The following is an 18,730-nucleotide window of genomic DNA, read 5'->3' on the forward strand; positions in this document are numbered from 1 at the left end:
ACTCATTCCTATTAGAAACACTAGAAAGCATAGAAATAGGTGGAGCTTTCCTTAAAATAAAATACCTTCTCCTTGCTAGCAATGTTTAATTCAAATCCTTAAGGATGTGTAATTTCATCAGCATGGGTACATCCTTCACAGACAAGAAACCATTTAGTTCAGCAGTTCTCTAACTTTTTGTTCTCAGGACTCTCAAAAATGATTGAGCCCCCCTCCTCCCCTGTGGTTTTATGTGGGTTATATCAACATTTACTATATTGGAAATTAAAACACCTTAGTATTATTATGAAAATAGTTTTGACTCGTGGACCCTTTGAAAGTGTCTTGGGGACCCCCAAGAACCACTAAGTCCAACATTATCTCTGACCAAGAATCCCTCCACAACATTACAGCTAGGAGGCTAGCCTCTCTCTGAAGACCTAGGGGAAAGCCACCACTTCCTAACAAGAAGCGATTGTTTCATTCTTTCTATTTGGTTTCCCTAGAGTCTAGCACAGTGACTGGCGCATAGGGGATGCTTAATGAATATTTGTTCATCAATTGGTCCAGAGATCCCATGCCTTTCTTCTTCCGCTCTAACTCTTTGGAAGTGTTGTTTGGTTTTTTTACTTCAATCTTTCTGCAGATTCCACCCACTGTTCCTAGTTCAGTTGTCTGAGGCCAGGCTGAAAAAATCTAATCCTTCTTCCATCCTTCACATACTGATGAGAGGCAGCTATTGTTTCTCTTATTAACCTTCTCTTCTCTAGGTCAATCATCCCTAATTTCTTTAATTCCTTATATGGCATGGTCTTGAAGTCTCTCAGCATGCCGATCACCCTTCTCTAAATAGTCTCCAGATCAACAATGTCCTTCCTTAAATGTGGTGTCCAGAAATCAGTCTGAGAGCTGCCTAGGACAAGACATGATAGAATGATCACCTTCCACATTTTGGACACCTTTTTGTTCTTCATGTGGCCCAAGACCACATTAGGTTGATGCAATATTAGACTATTGATTCATACTGACTTTACACTAACATCCCCCCCTGAGAATTTTGGTTTTTGTTCTCTTTTTTCTTTTTAAATATTTTTGATGCTTTTTTTTCCTTCTTTTGCATCACTTATTTCCTTATGACTTTCTCCTACACAATAGAAACCCCTAACACACGCATATAGTTAGAGCAAATAAACACTCGGTCATGTCTAAGGATATATGCTTCATTCCACACCTATAAAAAGTAGTAGCACCTCTATTTAGGGAGGCGTGTTTTACCATCAGCCTTCTGAAGTCATGCTTTATTTATCAGAGTGTATATTTTTAAAATGAGCCACTTCCCATCCAAACTTCACCACCCTTTACTTTAGGAAGTTGATTTCTTGGACCCAAATGTAGAACTTTCCATTGATCGCTATTACATTTTATCTTATTAGATTCAACCCATCTCAATCTTTTTTTTTTTTTTTTTTTGGTGGGGCCATGAGGGTTGAAGTGACTTGCCCAGGATCACACAGCTAGTACGTGTCAAGTGTCTGAGGTCAGATTTGAACTCAGGTCTTCCTGAATCCAGCTTTATCCACTGCACTACCTAGCTGCCGTGTGCGCGCACCCTCCTCTTCCACCCCACCCCCATCTTGATCTTTTTGGATCCTATCTCAGGGATGCAGCAGGCTACCAAATCCCTCTTAGCTTCATGTCAACTGAACTCTTTATAACCTTACTCCCCTAGAGGTAAGGATTGGATTCTGCAATCCAATGACACTGGCCTCCTTGCTTGTCCTCTCACAAAATACCAACATCTCCCTATTCTGGCATTATCACTGGCCATCCCCCATGCCTGAAATTCCCTCCCTCCTCAACTCTCCCTTCTGTATTCCTTGGTCTCAGTTACAATCTCAACTTCTGCAAGAAACCTTTCCCAGTCCTTAATATAGTCCCTTCCCTCTGAGATGAGTCCCAACTTATCTATCCATAACTTATTGGCACATGGTTGTTTGCATGGTCTCACTCATTAGACCATGAGCTTCTCTAAAGCAAGGACGGTTTTCACCTTTTAAAAAATCCCTGGTATTTAGGAAAGTACCTGACACAAAGAAGCTGCTTTATATATACTTGTTGACTTGAGCTTTACTTCTTGACTTCAATAAAGTCATTGACAAAACTGTTGAAAAACACACAAGACAAAACCTGGGATACCACACTAAAGATGTCCCTCTAAGTTGACATTATTAATCCATTAATAACTCTTATTTGTGTATAAATCATTCAATCACTTTGGACCCCACTTAACTTTACTATCCTGTAAATTTTTTCTTTCCATATTGTCCACAAGCATGAAACACTCTGTTAAATGCTTGCTTGAAATCTAAATACACTTTCTTTACAACTTTCTTCTGATCCAACAATTTAGATATGCTTTCAAAATAGGAAGTGAAATTACTTTACTTGTGTCTTCAGAAAGTCATTCTTGAAAACACCTCCCCCCTTCTTAGGCCAACTTCCTTAGCAAAATATTAGGCCAGGATATCCTACCTATCTTTCTCTAATCCCTTGAGATCTAATGCAAATTTCAGACCATACTTACTTAGCCTCTCATTCTCTGTCATGAGATAGAAAACTGACCATGAAGAAGTAACCCACTCCCCATGATTCTTGACATGCCCACATCCCTCCCAGTCCCTCTCAGATGGCCAAAATCGGTTCCAGAATAAAAGCTCCTCTAGTCACTTACTTCCTCTATTTTTGAGGGTTGAAATTATGCTGAAATCAATAGACTTTTTTTTTAATCAGTCATGGCCAGAAAAAGCCCCCCAAAACTAGGCACCTAGAAGCCTGACCTAGGAATATAATAACCCTCTCCACTCTTGGCTAGTCTTATTCTTAGACGATAAATATACAGATGTTCATTGTTAGACCTATACTTGAAAACTTTCTATCTTGAGAGCATTTACCAAAATTTGTGATCAGCCTAAATAGCTCTGGAGAATCCCAGGCCATTTCCATGCCTAATGCACCACTAGCCCTCCTATTAACAAAATGTCACCCAAGGCCCCGGGACCCTTCATTAAGGGTTCTGGGAAGATGTAGGCTGGGATCGGTCCTAGGGGAGATCTACTCTAAAGGGTCATTTCTTCTTTTTAGCTCTTTGCCTCCATCTGGAGTCGGTCCAGAGAAATCTCTAAAATAAAGTATGGGAACAGGGACCCTAATGCTCACAATAAGCATCCAGTGCACAGTATGTGTATCAAGTATGGAACGGCTTTTATTTCACTTGCTACAGAAAATACATGACTCCAAGGACTCCCAGGAGCCCATAAATACAGAAACATAAAGCACTCACATGGCCCATTAGACTCATTAGGTTCCTTCAAAAGGCAAAGGTATGTTAAGGGGAGGTAGGGGGGTAGGAATGATTCTCATTCATCTTCTACTTACACTGTCCAGGCAACTCCCAAATAGATGCAGCAGGCGTGGCAAAGTCCAGATCTCCCGGCCTCCCATAATATGGTTCTAATACTCTAACACTTGCTGGGGCCACGTTGGTGCTCTTCTTAACTCCAAGTAGAATGCTATCGAGGAAGCCAGCTCTTGAACTTGGGGACTCTCAAATTCAGGGTTAATAATAATAATACTTATTATATATATAGTGCTTTGAGATCGGAAAAGCAGTTTATTTATGCCATCTCATTTGATCCCCAATGACAACCCTGTGAGGTAGCTGGGATTATTATCCTCTTTTTGTTTTGTTTTGTTTTTTGTTTTTGGTGAGGCAATTGGGGTTAAGTGACTTGCCCAGGGTCACACAGCTAGTAAGTGTCAAGGGTCTGAGGCCGAATCTGAACTCAGGTCCTCCTGAATCCAGGGCTGGTGCTCTATCCACTGCGCCACCTAGCTGCCCCTTTTCTCTTTTTACAGATGAAGAAACTGATTGAAACGACTAAACAACAACAATACAGTGAGGAGAGTTTCTCAAGTTTCTTCTCACTCCAATCCATCCTCCATTCAGCAACTAAAGTGGTTTTCCTAAAGTGCAGTTCATGCCCTCCCTCATCCTGCACTCAATAAACAGTGGCTCCCTATTACCTCTAGGATCAAATACAAAATGCTCTATTTGGCGATCAAAGACCCTCATCGCCTAGCCCCTTTCTACCTTTCTAGTCTTCTTACACTTTTTTCCCTTCTTCTCTCCAGTGACACTGGCCTCTTGGTTCTTTCACAAAAGATGCTCCATCTCTCTCTGATCTGGGCCTTCTCTCTGGCTGTCCCCCATGCCTGGGATGCTCTCCTTCCTCCTATCCAAAGACTGGACCTTCCTGGCTTCCTTTAAGTCCCAACTAAATCCTGCCTTCTCTGGGAAGCCTCCCTCAATTGCCCTTAATTCTAATGCCTTTTCTCTGTTAATTATTTCTTATTTATCCTGTATATAGCTTACTTTGTATATATCTGCTTGTTATCTCCCCCATTAGATTGTGAGCTCCTTGAAGGCAAGGACTGCCTTTTGTCTTTTAGCATTCCCAGCTCTAAGTACAATCCCTAGCAAATAGTGTTGTTGGGGCAGCTAGGTGGTGCAATGGATAAAGCACCAGCCCTGATTTCAGGAGGACCTGAGTTCAAATCCAGCCTCAGACACTCAACACTTACTAGCTGTGTGACCCTGGGCAAGTCACTTAACCCTCATTGCTCTGCAAAAAGAAAAAGACTTCCATGGAAAAATGAGCTGTTATTATTTCCTTATACCTGTACACTCTCCTGTCCCCCTTATTCCCCCCAATTCTTAGGGCTAAAGGAAAACATTCACTGAAAGTCTTTTTCTGTCTCTCCTCAGTCCTGTACCTGGAAGGATCTGTTCTTGTATTTGAGGATATCTTCAAACTGATCGCTTTCTACTGCGTTAGTAGGTAAGTAGAACTCAGCCACCCCACCCCTCCCTTTTGTCCCTACAGGCAATTGATGTTTTTTCTTAATTTTTTCCTCAATTAAATATAAACAAAAATGAACATTCTTTTTTTTTTTTAATTTTGAATTCCAAATTCTCTCCCTCTCTCACTTCCCTGCCCCCTCCTTGAGAAGGCAAGCGATTTGATATCGATTACACATGTTATCATGCAAAATGGGTAATTAATCTTCGAAGCACTGACAACCCCAGGCCAAAAGAGCTATCATTAAAGAAGGTAAAGGAACTGAGGATATCCATAGGGGACTCAGGTATAGTTGAGTGGAAAGAGTACTGATCCTGGAATCAGGCATCCTTGGTTCAAACTATCTGTGTGACCTTGGAGAAGTCACTTGACCTTTGGTACCTCAGTTTCCTCATCTGTAAATTAGAGGATTGAACTAGATGACCCCTGTGGTCTCTTTTATTTTGTTTTTCGGTGGGTTTTTTTGGCTGGGCAATGAGGGTTAAGTGACTTGCCCAGGGTCACACAGCTAGTTAAGTGTCAAGTGTCTGAGGCTAGATTTGAACTCAGGTCCTCCTGAATCCAAGGCCAGTTCTTTATCCACTGCACAACCTAGCTGCCCCTGTGGTCTCTTTTAAATCATGATCCAGGATCCTTCATGCTTCCCCACCCTTCAGTATGTTTCTCTAGGTAAAAATGGGTTAGAAGTGGGATTCTTAACTTGGTATGCATGATGTTTGTGGGATTTTTTAAATTAAGTATGCCAAAACTGAGGGGTTTTAAATTAATTGCTATTACACCAGTTTTGGCAGCAAGCATGTATTATTAATTAATATTATATATACCAATAAAGAATTGGCCATGTGGTAGAGAAAGCAGGGAGAGCGTTTCGGCATGGCAGATAGCAAGAGCAAGAGAAAAGCCCCAGAAGATCATGGTCTCAAGGAGAGTTCAGAAGACTGATGCTGTCCTAAGAAGAAGATCTAAGCCAAGAGCGTGTCCAGAGAGAAAGCTTGTGGCCTTTTCCAAGAGTTTTTATCCTCTTTTGATAGAGGCGGGTCATTATACATTGATCAAAGCTAATTGTTTAGCATCATTCCATTCCATTGGTTGGCATCATTTGAGGGTGGTCTGCATTAAAATGAACTCTACAGATGACATCAGGGAGAATGTAAAAGACCCTTGGTGAAGGGCAAAGGCAAAGTCCAGAAACTAGGCATAGTTCGATCCCATCAGTCCCTCACTGAGCTAAACAAAAGAGTCTATCTCTATTTCTTTTGTTCCTTTGGGTTTGTCCCAGACAAGGAGAACAGGACTATCTAGAGTAGGCAGTGAGGGGCAGCGGGGTTGGGGGGAGGTGGGGAGGAGGGAGGACTGATCTCTGGGTTCCCCAGGAAATCCATTATTAATAATATGTTTCAACATAATTGGTTTCCTTTATAATACTATGAATTTTATTGTATGCATTTAAAACGTTATTCTGAGAAGGGGTCTATAAGCCTCACCAGACTACCAAAGGAGTCTCAATGACACAAATAACACAAAGAATTGTAATGGTGGGAAATGGGGTATGAGGTTTGAGGTTCAGGGGTGACAGTGGTATGGGGTGGAGGGGAGGCTGGAGGCTCAGGGGTTGTACCATCTGCCTGGGGGGTGACCAATGTTGCTGATGTCACTTCAATGGTTATGGAGCTAGGAGATTTGGTACCTCTGAGCCATGTGCTTTGTTGCCTATCTCCCCATGAGAAGTCCAAGGATTTCTGTCATGGTTTCCCTCCCCCCACCCTTCCCTACCCTTACTCCTAAATAAACTACCACCTTATTCTAACTACTTTTGTGTGCAAGAGGGTGTAATTCTTTAAAGAGGAATTCCTAAGAACCCCAACCCCTACCCCAACCCGTACCCCATTTCCCACCATTACAGAATGAACATCAGAGGCTACTTTGAAGAAGAAAAAGAGGTCACAGAAGGTCAACACAGAAGTTTAGGGCTTTGAGGGAGGGGAGAAAGATAGTGCAATATGTATATGAACAGGGCAGCTAGGTGGTGCAGTGGATAGAGTGCCAACCCTGGAGTCAGGAAAACTCATCTTCCTGGGTTCAAATCTGGTCTCAAACACTCACTAGTTGTGTAACTCTGGGTAAGTCACTTAATCCTGCTTGCCTCAGTTTCCTTGTCTGTAAAATGAGCGGGAGAAGGAAATGGTAAATCACTCCATTATCTTTGCCAAGAAAACCCCAAATGGGGTCTGGGAGAGTTGAAGGACACTAAACATCATTTGTATATGAGTCATATTTCTCTCTTAACCTGGCCTTGAGTCACTGCCCTAGGGAGCAGCTTCCTCCACCCCCAAGCCAACATCCCACGCCCACGCCACTCCCATCGTCCATAATCAAAGGTTCACAGGCAGATTTGAATTCCACCTCTAATAGCTCCTAGCTGAGCTTCAGTTTTCACATCTGCAACATAGAGATAATACCTTTTGTTGCCACCTCACTACTTAATTGTGAGGATCAAATGAGATAATGTGTATAAAGTACTTTATAAAAACCTTAAAGTCTATTTTAGCTCATAGGATTTAGAATTGGAAATGACGTTAAAGATCTTCTATGCCTTCATAATACAAATGAGGGAAATGAGGCCCAGAGAGAGGAAGTAATTTGCCCAAGGTTACACACATAAGTATCAAATTTGTTGTTAAGTGTGTTCCACTCTTCACGACCACATTTGGGGTTTTCTTGGAAAAGACACTGGAGTGGTTTGTCATTTCCTTCTCCAGCTCATTTTACATATGAGGAAACTGAGGCAAGCAGGGTTAAGTGACTTGCTTAGCTAGTAAGTGTCTGAGGCCAGTTTTGAACTAGGCTTCTCCTGATTGCAGGCCTGGCGCTCTGTCTACTTTGCCACCTAGCTGCCCCAGCTGGTGCTCAAAATTATTTCCATTGTTCCCCCTGTTACAGCACATCGCCTCATAATTAGCTCAGTTGGGTAACGATGAGTGCTTTAGAATCTTCTAGGGTATACTTTTCATCAGTGACCTGACAATAAGTCAAAACATTAAGATAGTAAGTCAAGGGGAAAAAAAAAGGAATTTCCTTCATTCAGGAGTAGCTGGTAGGTACCAATGGCTTACTGGCCCATTTGTGGGACTAAATTGTGGCCCAACATATATTTGACATGGATGACATATATTTTTAACATGGATGAGGTGAAAGTAACAACTGTGAAAGAGGGATGATAATACTTGCCTATAGGCTTCTTGTGAGAAAAACATTTCATTGACTCAAAAGCCCTATATAAATCTAAGCTGTTAATAGGCTAGGGACGAGATTAGTGTTATGGTTGGTGGAAGGGAAACTCTTCAGTGAGAAATTTCTCTCTACTGATACAAGTCAGCACTTTCTCTGCAAATTATAGTCTTAGAGAGGTTCCTAGGTCAGTGAGAGGTTAATAAGTCATTTGTCCAAGGTCACATAGCCAGTGTATATCAGAGGTAGAATATGAATTCAGCTCTTCCTGGCTCCCATCCCAGCTCTCTAACCATTCTATACTACGTCTCAAAGCCATTCTCATTATTTTATATCAGTTCCAGAGGTCTGATTTTATGTTTGTGGCTGATAAAAGAAAGAAACACAAGAGCCTTCAGTAAGGGTCTTTGCTCCTTGTGAATAGTGAGCAAGGGCTCCAATGTTCCTTCAAGTTAGTCATGGTGGGTATTATCCCTTTTTTTGAACGTGAGAAATCTGAGGTATGAAGGGTGAAGTGATTTGATCAAGTCCCATAGCTGGTAAATGGAGGAACTGGAAATGGGTCTGTGGACCCATCATAAAGATGATAATTTGGCTGGAGCCAGCATTTCCAGTTCTGTGTTCCCATCTTTGGGGCAGTGGATAGAGCACCTGGCATGAAGTCAGGATGGTGCATCTTTCTGAGTTCAAATCTGGCCTCAGACACTTACTAGCTGTGTGACCCTGGGGAATTCACTTGCCCCTGTTTGCCTCAGGTTCCTCATCAGTAAAATGAGCTGGAGAAGAAAATGGCAAGTCACTCCAGTATCTCTGCCAAAATACCCTAAATGAGGTCATGAAGAGTCGGACAAAACTGAAATGATTCAGCAACTCCTGGCCCTTTCCAATGAAGCTCATCTCCTCTTCTTCAGCCTCAGGCAGATAGGGCATGAGTTCTTAACTCCACTGATTCCCAGAGACATCAAGCGAATAATTCCATTAGAGAGACAAAAGTCACTATTTTTCTTTGTAGCTTCTCAGCAGATGTTTTCCATGTGTCACGTTAAAGAGCATGTCCAGATTTAATTATTTGATGATATGTGCATCCACTGAAGAAGGAAGGAAGGAAAGAGAGGGGAAAAAAAGGAAGGAAGGAAAGAAATAACCTTTAATAGTGTTTTAAGGTTTGCAAAGTGCTATTCATATATTATCTCTTTTTAAAATTTTTTTTTATTTTGTTTTTTGTTTCATTTGAGTTTCAAGTTGTTTCCCTCTTTCCCTCATATCCCCACACTAGAGAAAGCCAATATATATGTATGTGTGTGTGTGAGAGAGAAACTATAGAATCTTCCTTCATAGGTCTATTGTAGTTCTTTCTTTCCTTTTTTTTTTTTTTTTTGGTGGGGCTATGGGGGTTAAGTGACTTGCCCAAGGTCACACAGCTAGTAAATGTCAAGTGTCTGAGGTGGGATTTGAACTCAGGTATTCCTGAATCCAGGGCCAGTGCTTTATCCACTGCACCACCTAGCTGCCCCGGTCTATTGTAGTTCATTTAAATACTCACATTACTCAGTGCAGTTAATCATTCCCATTTGCTCTTTAAACAATATTGCTATTACTATTTGTAATGTTCTCTTGGTTCTACTCATTTTCCTCTTCATTATTTCATGCAAGTCTTTCCACGTTTTCCTAAAATCAACCTGCTCATCGTACAGCACAATTTTATTCCATCAAAATAATTTACCATGACTTGTTCAGCCATTTCCTAGTTGATGGGCATCCCTTCAATTCCCAGTTCTTTGCTACCACACATATGTTATCTCATTTGATCTTCATAACCACCCCAAAAGAGGTGAGTGCCACTATTATCCCTTTTTTACAAATGAGAGAACTGGGGCAGGCAGTGGTTAAGCGACTTGTCCAGGGTCACACAGTGAGGAAGTATCTGCTGCTGGATTTGACCCCAAGTCTTCCCAATTCCGGGTCTGGTCCTCTAGCTACTGCACCACCCAGCTGTGAAGCAAGGAGCATTTATTTATCATTTAATAAGAGCAAAGAACTGGGGGTACAAAAAAGCCCCTGATATCAAGGACTTTGCTTTATAAAGGGATCGCTGAGAGGGAGACCTAATATGTTGGATGATGAAGTCATGATCTTAAAAAGATCGTGACAGGCCAGGACGGTGGACCAGATCCATCCAATAAGGTGAAATCTAATAGAGGAAAATGAAAAGTCTTACCCTTGGGTTCGTTTGTTTGTTTTTGTGGGACATGGAGGGTTAAGTGACTTGCCCAGGGTCACACAGCTAGTAAGTGTCAAATGTCTGAGGTCAGATTTGAACTCAGGTCCTCCTGAATCCAGGGCCAGTGCTTTATCCACTGCACCACCTAGCTGCCCCCTTACCCTTGGGTTCAAAAAATCAACATCACAAATTCAGGATAGATATGGCAGAGGCATGGAACAAGAATCTATTCTGGGTGAAAATCCAGAAATGGACTACAAGCTCAAAATGAATCAACAGTGTAACATGGTAAAAACTGACATTATTGTATAAAGTGTTGCAGTGGATAGAGTTCTAGGCCTGGAGTTGGGAAGACTTGAGTTCAAATCTAGCATCAGATACTTCCTCACTGTGTGACCCTGGACAAGTCACTTAAATTTCCTCAACTATAAAATGAGATAATAATAGTACCTCCCTCCCTAGGATTACTGTGAAGATTAAATGAAATTATATTTGTGAAGAGCTTAGCACAGTACCTGGCATATTGTAGATGCCTGATAAAGTCTTTTTTTTCTTTCATATCATAGATTGCATTAAGAAATAAATATATAGTGGCAAAGATTTGGAAATCGAGGGGATCCCCATAAGTTGGGGAATGGCTGAGCAAGTTGTGGTATATGAATGTAATGGAATATTATTGTATTATAAGAAATGATGAGCAGTTAGATTTCAGAAAAACCTTGAAGGATTTACATGAACTGATGCTGAGTGAACTGAGCAGAACCAGGAAAACATTGCACATAGTAACAGCAACATTGTGTGATGATCAGCTGTGATAGACTTAACTCCTTTCAGCAATACAACGATCCAAGATAATTCCAAAGGGCTCAAGATGGAAAATGCTCTCCACATCCGGAAAAAAGAACTATGGAATCTGAATGCAGATCGAACCATACTATTTCTACTCCTTTTTTTTCTTTTTTGAGGTTTTTCCCTTTTGTTCTGATTCACAACATGACTAATGCAGAAATATGTTTAATGTGATTGTACATACATAACCTATATCATATTGCTTTCTGTCTTGGGGAGGGAAGGAAGGGAGAAAAATTTGGAGCTCTAAATCTTATAAAAACAAATGTTGAAAACTATCTTTACATGTAAGTGGGAAAAAATAGAATACTGTTAAGATTGGGGGGGGGGAAGAGAGTTGTATATTGTCCATAACTTAGGCATTAGTAATCCTATAACTGGAATATTATACTCTGTTTGGGGAGCAACATTTTAGAAAGGACATTGAAACAAGAGAGCGCAAACAAATGAAGTTGACCTGTACAGTGAGGAGGCTCAAGATTAAAACCGATAGGGGCAGCTAGATGGCGCAGTGGTTAAAGCACCGGCCCTGAATTCAGGAGTACCTGAGTTCAAATCCGGCCTCAGACACTTGACACTTACTAGCTGTGTGACCCTGACCCTGGGCAAGTCACTTAACCCCCATTGCCTACAAAAACAAAAAACAAAAAACGAAAAGATTACAACCGATAAGGGGTGGTTGAAAGAACTGAGGCTGTTTAGTGTGGAGAAGCAAAGACAGTGGGGGGACATGGCATCTATTCTCAAGTATTCGAAGAACTACCACACGGAAGATGATTTAGACTGGTTTGGCTTGGCCCCAGAGGACAGAGCTAGGATCAGTGGGTGAAAGCTACATAGAGGCAGATTTAGGGTTTATTTTACCAAACCAAACCAAACAACACCAACAAATAGGGCTGTAAAAAGAAATGGGACCTGACAGCTAAGGAATGCATAGATTCACTAGACATTGGTATGAAATGTACCTTAGAACATAACATGTTGGAATGTCAAACCTAAAATGCTAGGGTGCCAAGAGTCACTGGGATATTATTAACACTAGAAAGGCTGGTAGAAGATGGAATGTTAAAGCGGAAGGGACCTTAGGGACCAGCTGCCATTTATGAATTCCTCATCTCTTCCCTTGTATTTTTTCTTTTTCTCTCTCCCGAATTCTCCCTCCCCCTCGTGATGTGCCTGTGCAGAGATTTGCTGCCCTTCACCTTAAGACTGCCTCAGGCGATTTTGGAAGCCAACAACTTTAAAGAGCTTGAAACCATCTCTAATCTGGGGATAGGTAAGTCCTCTATTCACTACAAGGGAGGGAGCAGCAGAGACTTTAACAGAGCAGCCTTTGAGTCTACTCTAGGTCTACAGTAGCCAACAGAGTAAGCCAGATTTCTCCTGTCCCTTATCCAGGAGCCTTAGGTGAAAAGAAAGAATTTCAGGACTTTAAGTAACTTGCCTCTGGATATATGTTGGATATATGTAGGAAATATGTAAGTTGGATATATGTAGGAAATCGTGTCTACATGGGGAGTCAGTCAGTGTCCCTGGGTCTTGGTGTTAGTCTCATGGAAGGAACAAAGCTGTAGTTTGTCTGCATGGCTAAAGTGGCATAAATCTAGAGCCCTCCTTCTTTACTTTCTCTCTCCTTCCCCTTTCTTTCAGCACAGTCTATCAACTAAAACCACCCCAGGTGAAAGAAGTTGTATCTTGGGTTTTTGGGGCTTTTGGGGTTTTTTTTTGCAGGGTAATGGGGATTAAGTGACTTGCCCAGGGTCACACAGCTAGTAAGTGTCAAGTGTCTGAGGCTGGATTTGAACTCAGGTACTCCTGAATCCAGGGCCGGTGCTTTATCCACTGCGCCACCTAGCTGCCCCCAGTTCTTCTTTTCAAACTCCAGATCCAGTACTTTATTCCCACCTCTCACTTCCTCCCACGGCAATGTGCTATGGTGGCACTGGAATTAGCACACCTAGGGTCAGATTCTGGCTCAGGCTAGCCATGTTTGGGTCTGTAATTTAACTTCTCATCTGTGAAATGAGGGTTATAAGTCTTTATACCACCTGCCTCACAGGGTTGGTTGTTATGAGGGGAACATTTTGTAAAACTTCAAATCCCATAGAAATGTAGGTTGTTATTTCATACGAGAATCCCCACTGAACTCAGATTGAGGCATCTTACTGAAACCTCAACTAGTCACGAACTGTTAGATTCAGAGATGTTTACCTCATCTGGAGCCTGAGGAGAAGTTACAAGGCTCAGGGAAAAAATAAAATATCACTACCATATTTGAATTTGAAATCTGAAAAATGCTGATCACCCCTGAGAAAACCACATTCCATTATAGAACCAGACACCTCTTTTACCCTGGGACAGCTCAGCAGGGATGACAAACTCACTGCTGCATCTCATGACATGGATGTCATCTCCTGGGTATGTGTCGAGAAAGTTGACACTACTTAAAATTCTGCCATGTCAACATTCACTTCCTTAAAATCTAGGTTCAAGTGACACCCAATGCGCATGTGTCTTGAGAAATTAGGTTGTCCTGCTTTTATGCAGAATTGTCAAGTGTTTGAGGGCCTACTGTGGGAATGTGTGGTTTTCTGAGGCTAAAGTTCTGAGAAGAAACTTTGCCTAGATTGTTTTTTTCACCATATTAGGGTACTTCAATTATATTTTCTTGTGCCTCTATCTCTATCAAAAGCCTTCCCTTTATTTAAGGGTAGACTCAGATGTTATCTCCTATATGAAGCTTTTCTTGACCTACCTACCCCACCCTCAGCTAGAAGTGATCCTTCCCTCCTTATATGTCTCATAGTAAAACTTTAGACCACCCTTTTTCTCATTCTTCCTTATATCATAACTATTTGTTCATTTGGATCTGTGCCACTCCCAATTAGGTTGTAAGCTCTTTGAGAATTGGGTCTGTCCTATATTTCTTCCCAATGCCCAGTAAAGAGCCTTGCAGATAGTAATAAATGTTGTGAAATGAATTGAATGGATGAGACATTCTGTACTAGGGTATAAGAGATTGTATTTGGCTAGTCTGCCCTCTATCAGAGGTAGAGTTGTTCATATCCTTGGACATTGTACTGGGAGGACTTTGGCTTCATTGTACCTGATATCGTGACTAAGAAATAGGGATATACTTGGTCCCTTGCCTGTGTTCCATTCCCACTTTTAACCTTCCATTAGCCTAACTTCCTTTTCCTTCCTAACTCTTCCCTCCTCTTTCCCCTAGTTCTTCGGTGTAAGAGGATCCATACCACCTCAAAGCCCTATCTAAGATTACAGCAGTTTCCAGAGAAAATCAATCATTAAACACAGATTAACCACTTGCTATGTACATAACACATTACTAGGAAGCTGTAGGGGTTATGAGATTTATCAGTATGACTTCTCGGTCACTTGCATGTCAGAAAGGATGGAATGAATACATTATGGGCAATTCCTTGTTTCTCTGGTTCATGGTCCCTCTCACCTAGCCCCCCATACCCCCAACTGGGAAGCCTGGGTTTTCCCATGTTTGTGTGATATGTAAGAATTGTGAAGGGAGGCAAGAGTCACAACAGATTCTAAATGTTAGAAGGGACCTCATGTCTCACCAAGATTCTCACCCATATTCCCAGCCTGTACTTGAAGCCCTCCAATGAAGGAGAGTCCACTGCTTCCCAAAGGCATCCTATTACATTTTGGGGGGGCGGGGCAATGGGGGTTAAGTGACTTGCCCAGGGTCACACAGCTAGTAAGTGTCAAGTGTCTGAGGTTAGATTTGAACTCAGGTACTCCTGAATCCAGGGCCAGTGCTTTATCCACTACGCCACCTGGCTGCCCCCCATCCTATTACATTTTTAGACAGTTTGGGACAGTTCTAATTGTCAGGATGTTTTTCCTTACATGCAACCTAATTCTGCCTCTCTGCAGCTTCTGCCTGTTAGTCCTAGCTCTGTCTTTTGGAGCTAAGCCTAAGAAATCTAATCACTCTTTTATGTGAAAACTCTTTCTACATTTGGAGATGACTTTTGCATTCTCCCCCTCATCCTGTCTTCTCCTCTTTAGGTAAAACATACCCAATTCCAGATTCTAATATAACATTTCCTGGCCTTCTCACTATTCTCTTCTGGATGTGTCTTTCCTGAAATAGGGTGCCCACAAATGAATACCGTTTTGACTTGATTAAGGCGGAGATTAATAGGACCTTTCTTCTAGATACTGTATCTTTCTTCCTTTCTTTCTTTTTTTTGGGGGGTGAGGCAATTGGGGTTAAGTGACTTGCCCAGGGTCACAAAGCTAGTAAGTGTCAAGTGTCTGAGGTCGGATTTGAACTCAGGTCCTCTTGAATCCAGGACTGGTGTTCTATCCACTGTGCCACCTAGCTACCCCATACTGTATCTTTCTTAATGTAGCCCAGGATAGTATTATTTTTGAAGGGTGTTTCATAAGACTTGTCTGGCTGTGTCTCCCCATCTTATAGTTGCAAGGTATTCAAAATTTTAGACAAAACTTTACATTTGTCCCTATTGAAATTCATCTTAGTGTCATATCAGGTATTGTTCTGGCCCATAGAGCTCTTTTCAAATGGCTTGTCTCAAGAAATTTGGCAGACATGACATTTCTGCCTTCATCGGAGTCACTGATTAAAATGTCAATGAAAGAGCATTCCACAAGGAAGTCCCTTCAAGTTGACATCATCCCATCAATGGCTATTTTTTTGATCTGGTCATTTAGCAAGTTTCAAATCTACCTAAATAGACCATTTTCTAGCCCATATCAAGAAGAGTGAAGGAGATTCTCAAATGCTTTGCTGACAGCTGGATAGGGAAGAAATTAAGTGGCCTGGAGCTACTCTTGGAAAGCTGATTGTTGAATTTTCCATGTGAGCATTTTAACCCTAGAAATTGGCAAAGCAAACCAAAGCATGATTTATTGTTTTGTTGATTGATTAGACTTAAAGTGATGGAGAAAATGATAATACTGAAGATTAAACTTTAAAATTTATATTGCATCTTTTGATTGTTAAACATTTACAGGCCCACTGCAACATGATATATCTGATATGATCTTAATATTTGTAAAGAAGATCCTGCATTTTATTATATTGACTTTTTTTAGTAATTAATTTGTAGTTTTTTTTACCTCTCTTTCAATTGAGTGATTGTGAAGGAGTAAATTGCTATAAAAAATCAACTTTAAAAATTGATCTGAGCCACTTTAACATCTCAATCAAAAATATCTTTAATGTATGGATGGACCATTATCATAATAATTTTGAAGAAATGAGAAACAAGGCATTTGGTTCTGTCGTTGTTGATGTCTTCTTTGTTGCCTTTTTTTTTTTTCTTTGCAGGGCAATGGGGGGTTAAGTGACTTGCCCAGGGTCACACAGCTAGTAAGTATCAAGTGTCTGAGGCCAGATTTGAACTCAGGTACTCCTGAATTCAGGGCTGGTGCTTTATCCACTGCACCACCTAGCTGCCCCTTTGTTGCCTTTTTAAGGTAAACAATACCAACATATGACATTTTACATTCTTTTGGAGTTTTCCTCTCCTTGAGCTATCTTCATAATCAATCTCTGAGTGCTTTTAATTCGGTTTAAGTCAGTTTTCAGTTCAACAGACGATTGGTAAGCACTTACTATATATATAAAGCTATATGCTAGTAGGTTCTGACAATACAAAGACAAGTACTAAATAGTTCCTACCTCAAGTAGTTTATATTTTACTGGGTGGAGACAGTATGTGCACAAATAAGCACAGTGCCAAGAAATTTAAAATTTGATCATAGGATTTAGAGTTCGAAGGAATTATAGAGATATCTAGTTCATCTCTCTCATTTCACAAAGGAAGAAACAGAAGTCTAAAGAGGCAAAGTAAATTGTTCAAGGTCATTCACATTGGTAGTAAGTAAAGAAGCAATATTTGAACATAGATTCTCTGACTCCAAATCCCATGTTCTTTCCGTAACATTTCTCTACATTTGTATCTATCACAAATTTCTTTTTTTGGGGGGGGGGGGAGGCAGGGCAATGAGTGTTAAGTGACTTGCCCAGGGTCACAAAGCTAATAAGTGTCAAGTATCTGAGGCTGGATTTGAATTCAGGTCCTCCTGAATCCAGGGCCGGTGCTTTATCCACTGTGCCACCTAGCTGCCCCCCCTAATTTCTTCTTTGTATGTTTGGTCAAGTTCAGTTGCTTTTGTCTCTTTAACTTCAGTTTTTTAAATATTTTCTCTCTCTCATAGTATATTGGGTACCAATAAGATGTTAAAATCTAGATGTAGTGATTCTATTGTCAACAATGATGAGACTACATCTCTATTTGTCTATTTGTGGTCCTACCAACTTAAGGCAAGGATGTTCATAATGGACAATAATTTTCATCTGCAATGATTCACAATCGTACTTGACCTCTAAATTGCCCTTGGCTGTCATGTACTCTGATTGGCAAGGATATCAAGAGTTTATTGGCTAAACTAACTTCCCAAATGTTTTTGGCTACTTCATTGTAATAAGTTTTATATCATTCAAATGTCTAAGTACTGGTGTTTTAAAAAATCAATGTCGGGCAGCTAGGTGGCGCAGTGGATAGAGCACCGGCCCTGGAGTCAGGAGTACCTGAGCTCAAATCCGGCCTCAGACACTTAACACTTGCTAGCTGTGTGACCCTGGGCAAGTGGCTTAACCCCAATTGCCTCACTTAAAAAAAAAAATCAATGTCTTTACTTTATCCTTTTCCCATTTTTTATATTATTCTAATAGGTCAAACTAGAGCTGTGTAAGTGCTCTAATTATTTTCATTATCATCTTTACATTTCTTTCTAATTTGATATTGATTCTGACCTTTTCTCTAATCAACCAATCATTTTATTCTCATGTAGATAAATGTTATAAGATAGTCTATTTAATTTTTTGTGGTGTCAAGTCCTTAACACACCAATCGCTTTTTGATGAACTTCTTGAAGAAATGGTTCATTATCTATAGGTATTTCATTTGTTGTTGTTCAGTCATTACTGACTCTTCGTGACCCCTTAGGGTTTTCTTGGCAAAGATACTGGAGTGGTTTGCCATTTCCTTCTTCAGCTCATTTTTCAGATGAGGAAACTGAGGCAACCAGGGTTAAGTGACTTGTCCAAGGTCACCCAGCTAGTAGTAACTGTCTGAGGCCAGATTTGAACTCAGGAAGATGAATCTTCCTGACTCTATACTCAGCACTCTATGCACTGTACCAAGGCTTCTGAATAATGTGTGTACCTGAGATGCCTTTCATTTCTTAACTATGTTTTTTGGTTGTTGTTTTTTTTTTTTTGGCAGGGCAATGGGGGTTAAGTGACTTGCCCAGTGTCACACAGCTAGTAAGTGTCAAATGTCTGAGGTCAGATTTGAACTCAGGTCCTCCTGAATCGAGGGCCGGCGCTTTATCCACTGCGCCACCTAGCTGCCCCCTCGTTTCTTAACTATGAACCATATTTACCAACATTATTTTTGCTATTTTCCCTCTTTGTCCACCTGTACAATCCCAGTATACATTGATTTGATTTGGGAAAGCT

General features: G+C 40.9%; 1 protein-coding gene across 1 annotated transcript in view; it reads left to right on the forward strand.

Annotated features, from left to right (window-relative positions):
• The window catches only part of RIN3 (Ras and Rab interactor 3), a 163,093-nt gene that overhangs the window by 94,301 nt on the left and 50,062 nt on the right, over positions 1-18,730 (forward strand). Inside the window, exons 4-5 of the mRNA XM_043980311.1 lie at positions 4,805-4,877; positions 12,381-12,472. Coding sequence (XP_043836246.1) covers positions 4,805-4,877; positions 12,381-12,472 — 165 coding nt within the window. The remainder of the gene's footprint in view (positions 1-4,804; positions 4,878-12,380; positions 12,473-18,730) is intronic.

The sequence above is a fragment of the Dromiciops gliroides genome, chromosome 2 (genome assembly GCF_019393635.1).
Source record: "Dromiciops gliroides isolate mDroGli1 chromosome 2, mDroGli1.pri, whole genome shotgun sequence".
NCBI classification, from domain to species: Eukaryota; Metazoa; Chordata; class Mammalia; order Microbiotheria; family Microbiotheriidae; genus Dromiciops; species Dromiciops gliroides.